General features: G+C 41.6%; 1 protein-coding gene across 4 annotated transcripts in view; it reads left to right on the forward strand.

Annotated features, from left to right (window-relative positions):
* LOC113419295 (vascular endothelial growth factor receptor kdr-like) overlaps positions 1 to 5,709 on the forward strand; it is a 188,611-nt gene extending 182,902 nt beyond the window's left edge. For all 4 annotated transcript variants that reach the window (XM_087971965.1, XM_087971967.1, XM_087971964.1 and 1 more), the window contains exon 30: positions 795 to 5,709. In XM_087971965.1, coding sequence (XP_087828091.1) covers positions 795 to 993 — 199 coding nt within the window. In that variant the 3' untranslated portion in view covers positions 994 to 5,709. The remainder of the gene's footprint in view (positions 1 to 794) is intronic.
* The last annotated feature ends 291 nt before the right edge of the window (positions 5,710 to 6,000 follow it).

Consider the following 6,000-nt stretch of genomic DNA (forward strand, 5'->3'; position numbering starts at 1 on the left):
AGCATGTTCTGAATCCAAAGAGCTTGAGAACTGCAGGAGAAAAGGCTTGATGCCACGGAAAGAACATTGAGAGATACAATGTTGGGTCAACTGCTCAGAAAGGCGAGAATTGAATGAAATGTCAGCAAATACAGAAAGTTAAAAAGTTGCTGGAGGGTTTTAATTTCAGAGGATGTGTCTCTGGAGAAAGGGATATTTTTTAGGAACTAATTGCGTTTCATCTCTGCCGGGGGTGGTCAATCACAGGACTTGCTTTTGATCAAGCTTGTCATCCCTTTGACTGGAGAGTAAATAGTCAATGCCTTTGTTTAAAAGGTTCTCTTTAAACATGAACTGACAGGAGCTGTCATGTCTAGGTTCAAGGTGGTAAAACTGAAGATGGTGAGTGTGTGTACACACACTCAAGCCTCCTTAGAAAGGCATATAAAGGCATGTGATCCGTCCAAGGCTATAGAAAGCTACACGTTGCTTGTTGTCCCTGGGTTTGCATTTTGCACTAAGCTCCAGTTGACTGAGTGATTCAATGTTAATTGGGTTTACATAACACTGAGCTATAAACCAGGGGTCTCCAGCCTTGGCTGGCTGGGGAATTCTAGGAATTGAAGTCCATCCATCTTCAGTTTGCCAAGATTGAGAAACTCTGTTCTGGACAGCCCTGCTATATAAACCATGATTTAGGAACTTCAGTGACTAGATTCACATGACCCATTCAGCCAACCTCCAGCAAACCACGTTGTGATTTACTGTGGGATTCAAACCCAATTTTAATGATTTTCTTCTGGATCTTCTCACAGGAGGAAAGCAATCAACAAAAGCAAGGAATCCGTGTTCAATGAGCACGAGCGAGAATCCGTGAAGTACTGTCCAACCGTTCCGGTGGAGGATGACCTGATGGAAGACTCCATTCTTCTGCCAATGGATGCCAGCCTGGAATGCCACAGCCCACCTCCTGATTATAACTCTGTGATCCAGTACTCAGCTCCTCCAGTGTAGCCAACCAGCCCTGGGGGTGGGGGACCGGCAGGTTTTGCATCTCTGACCGTGCAGTGTTCTAAGCCAGCTTACTGGTTTTCTTCTTGCTTAACAGAAATCCTGTCCTAAGTGGAGAAGCCAGACCGTGGCTTATTCGCCGTTGAAGTCAAATGTACAAGTGTGCAAGTGCAAGTGGGAATTCTTTTAAGAGCAATTCTCTGAAGGCTGTGTCTTTCAAGCTCTCTGGCTTTTATTTCCTAACCTTCCCCGTGAAATTATGTTTTGAATGCCGTGGTTGTTGCAGTCTATCTTTTATTCGGTGGGGTTTGCTCTCTAACACTCTGGACTGCACACCAATTTTCCAGTTGTTTTGTCCCTTTTAAAAGTTGCTAGGGAAATTCCATTCTAAATACTGAGGTTGTTATCCAGGGATAATTATCCTCAATATTTTGTGCATAGAGATCAAAACCTAGCCTGAAACTCAGATTTATTGTAGAACCTAAAGCAATCTGCCAGAACACACCTACAGAGACATGCTCAGAGACACCCGCTCAAACTGCAAGTTGTATTTAGCCACAACCAACTTGCAGAACAAGGCTGAGAAAAATTCTCTGTAGATAATTTTGCTTGTTGTACAACAGTGTAAACAACTAAATGCAATAATAATGAAAAAAATACAGCACAGGAAAGAAAAAGCCTCAGGTGTTTTAATGGGCCAGGAAAGTCAGACCCGTGAAACTGTGAATATAGAAGCTTCTTAAAAGAGACTTGCTTGTTCTCTAGACCTTAAAGCTGCTATGCTTAAGCTAGAAATGTTTTCTGCTTAATGGATTGCAAGACAAACCCTTCAGAAGTGCAGCGAGCATCAGTTAAGCATGCCTGTTTCCCTCTCTCTGTTGTAAGAAGCAATAGAGGGGGGGGGGGGGAGGCTTGTTTTGAAAAGCACTTAATTTGCCAATAATTTAGTCACAGGATCAGTGGGAAGAGGGCAGTACAACCTACATCTCACATCTTCTGAGATGTTCCAAGTTCACCTGGGTGAAAATTAATTTGGATCCTATGCAGAGCTGTTGGGGACAGAATGATATTCAAGAAAATCAAGGTGATCAGTCCTTGCTCAGGTAGTCATGATCACCTTCTGGAGCTTTTTTTTAATCACTCTCCAACTCCTCCCAGACCCTTGATTTTGTGCCTTATTCTCTGGCACAGGAATTGAAGTAAGCGTGGGAAAGCTTTGCTTGTATATATGCTAAGTCTTTGAGTAAGTTACTAGGACCAAAGAAAGCGTGGCTGGAGTGTGCCTTAAAAACTTTGACTGTAGAAGCAATAGTCATATAACCAAAAAGACAGGGAAATACTGCTGCCAGCCAAATATGTCAAGTGCCTTTTTAAAAACATACATAGCTTTAAAATTAAAAAGATCTAAAATGGTGTTTCTCAACCTGGGCGACTTTAAGATGTGTAAACTTCATGTCCCAGAATTCCCCAGTCAATGTAGCTTTGAAAAGCTTCTTTTGGTGATTTTGGAAAATCAGACCTTTTAAAGAAACAGAAGGACACCAAATGGTTGTGAAGCTGCTGGTTCATTTGTCATATCCTAAAAAAAAAAAAAAAAAGAAAGCCACTTTTTATCATTTCCAAATTTTGGGGAAGGCAGTCATTGGCATCGCAACCACACACAGGTGACTCCAGATCTTTTAACCAGATTCACAACTCACACGTAGGTGAAACCAAAGCACACTGTGGCTTGGGGAAATGCATAACTCTTGCCATGGCTGCATTTTCTCAGCCAGGAGTCTGCTCCTTGGATCAATCAGCTTGAGAGCCAAAAGAGATTTCAAACTTCATGTCAAGGGTCACATTTCCAAAGTCGGCAGGATCAGAGTGAGGTCACTTTGGAATGTGGTTCCAAGGCTCTTGGGGGGGGAGAAGGGTTTCTTAACCCCTCCCAGTGCAAAATGCAGCCTCAGTGATTTCTCCATCTGTTAAGATCAGTGGCACTTAATGTCATCCCAAACATGAACCCTAGAGGCAGTTGAAGGGACATCCTTCCTTCCTTCCTTCCTTCCTCTTCATCCCTTTCTTTATTCTCCTTCCTTCTCCTTCCTTCTTTGCTTCCTTCCTTTTGCTTCATCTGTTTCTTTCTTCTTCTCTTTCCATCCTATTCTTTCTTTTCCTTTCTTCCTCCCTTCCTCCCTCTTTTCCTTCCTTGCTCCCTTCCTTCCCTCTTCCTCTCTTCTTTCCTTCCTTTTACTTTGTCCCTTTCTTTCTTCTCCTTCTTTCCTTCCTTCCTTACTTTTGCCTCATCTGTTTCTTCTTCCTTCTCCTTCCATCCTATTCTTTCTTTTCCTTCCTCTCTCCCCTCTCCCTCCCTCCCTTCCCCCCTCCTTTCCTTCCTCCCTTCCTCCCTCACTCCCTTCCTTCCTAACATGCCCCATTACCCATTGCACTTCATTCTCTACACTAAAGATGCCCATATTAAATATTCCCATGGGCAGTAGCAGAATCCTTGTGTTGGCAGGTGGCATTTGCTGACTTCTAAGCACTGAATCTAAAGCTCAGAGATAACTCAATAAGCTTTTTCTGAGCTGGACTTTTGGGGGAAAGGGATGTTCTCTGCCTTTTCCAAAGACCAAAGGCCCATTCAGACTGTCTGCCAAGCATCTTTGCATGGGTGTGATTTTTCAATTGCATAGATATGTCTAATTTTATTTTATTTTTAATCAGCAGAATTGGATCTGTAATCCTCATATTTTATTTACTAATATTCTTTATCCTCACTTTTCTTTTTCATCTTTCTCCTGCCCCCTTAATTTAATTGCAGTATTTTTCTAATAATGTTGAAATATTTCTAGATGTAATAAAACCCAGCCAAAATCAAGCCCTTTGGACTGCAATCCTGTGCAAATTGAAAAGGAAACCAATTGCTTTGTGTTCTTGGTGCTTACTTCTGAGTAAGCCCATATGGAATTACATTAACCAAGTCCTTTAATTGCCACTGAAACAGATGCAAATTTCTGTCACTCCTTCCCACAAAAGATTGCTAAATTGCTCAATTTTGGCTGGATTTTAACCTATGTTCATACTGTTTATTAGGTAGAACCAATTCAGTATAAATATGCATTGCATTTATTTAACTATGTATATCCCTTTTTTAACTATAAAAGAGCAGGAAATTCTGACCCAAATATCTTTTTTTCAGAACCTCTCACCTCTATTTGCAGGCCAGGGACCATTTCAGAAGTGTCACCCATCTGGGTATTACACAAAAAGGACATTTACCATCATCACCCTCCTCCCTAAGTTTTTGGGCATTTTGATTTTTATGGTCAAAATTCAGGGTTGAATGTTACTGCACTTTCTAAAAACAATGAAAAGGCTCACATGAATCTTGAGTTGGGAATCAGACTGAAGGACAAAAGATACTTCTGTGGTCTAAAAAACAGAACCAAATGCCCAAAGAGGTATATTTTGATGTTATTAAATACAACTCAGGGATTTCTTTATGACTTCAGAAGGCATTCAGCTGCTGGCCTTTGCAAGCTTGTTTAAATATATTCAGAATTGATTAGGCAGCTCTATGTTTGTTTCAAAGCATTCCTAAACACGACCCTGGATAATTGATTCAACTTGTGTTATTACTGTCTTATTCATGCTGTTATTTCTTTATATACTGGACCAGCTTTCCTCAAGCCTTCCCCAAGCTGGTGCCCTCCTATAATGTGGTTGAATTACAAGTCACAGAACTGGCTTCACTGGCAGGAGTGCCTGCAGGCAGTGGGCATAAGGAGGGCGGCCAGGCCTGTGTAACTGAAGCCTGGTTCTTTTCTCACAGCTATCAGACCCATGTTGCACATAAAAAAGATGTGGGGCCATTAGTAGGCTAGTAAATGTTTAACAAGCAGCTATTGCCGCTGCTATGCAGATAGTCCTCAAGTTATGACCACAATTGGAACCAGAATTTTCATTGCTAAGCAAGGCAGCTGTTAAGTGAGTCACGCCCACTTTTACCACCTTTTTTGCTAAGGTTGCTAAGTGAATCACTGCAATTGAGGCTGATAGTCACTGCACGTGAGTCAGTCATTAAGCGAATCCAGCTTCCCCCATTGGCTCTGCTTGACGGAAGCCAGCTAAGAAGGGTGCAAATAACAATCAGATGTGGTAGTCATCATAAATACGTGCCAGCTGCCAAGAGTCCACCTTTTGATCAAATGACTGTGAGGATGCTGTGACTGTCGTAAGTGCGAGGACCAATCGTAAGTCACTTTTTGCAGTGCCATCATAACTTCAAAAGGTCACTAAATGGAGAGTTGTAAGCTGAGGACTACCTGTAAGGGCTGAACAGCCAAATGGCACACGGGGCTATGCTCCCAACTAGCTCGCAACGTTCCAGAAAATTTAATGATCGGCTCTCACAATGGTTGAATGTGGGTCTTTGATAGCAATGTCACAGCCATTATATTTACCTTTGGGGCCTCCCCACCCCAGATGCCCTTGAAAAATCAGCTTGACAAGTGTTGCAATCGGAAACACTAACCAAAAAGCCTGAAATTTTGGGGAGGAAAAACACGAACTAGGCAAAAATCCTCTTCTCCAAATTCCATAGAACTTCTGCCAAAACCAGTCCTGTCTTTCTGAAGAATGTATGCACTGAAAAGAACCTGCTCTATTCCTGTAGTCAAAAATGTATTGTAATTATTAACCAAGTATAAATTAAAAGGACTCTATATTTATATAGCCTATGCCTGCTTTGTGTTCTTTGTCCTGGTTTGGCCTGCTATTCAAAGGTTGACGTGAGATGTCCTGGATTAATTTCTGCAACTCTGACTTGGAACTCACTTTTCTGGACATTCAAAACATTTTTCAGTTAAGAGACCCATGAGGCACTCAATAAATCCCATTAAGGCTGGGTTCAACCCAGCCTACTAAACCCACCTATAATAAAATGCAAGTGCTGCTTTCTCCAGCTCATTATTTATTGCTACTATTTTTATGGTTCTCCATTTCTGAAGACTGAATATTAATATA

The sequence above is a fragment of the Notechis scutatus genome, chromosome 10, assembly GCF_049901735.1.
Source record: "Notechis scutatus isolate UNSWTSFEM ecotype Mainland chromosome 10, rNotScu1.2, whole genome shotgun sequence".
NCBI classification, from domain to species: domain Eukaryota; kingdom Metazoa; phylum Chordata; class Lepidosauria; order Squamata; family Elapidae; genus Notechis; species Notechis scutatus.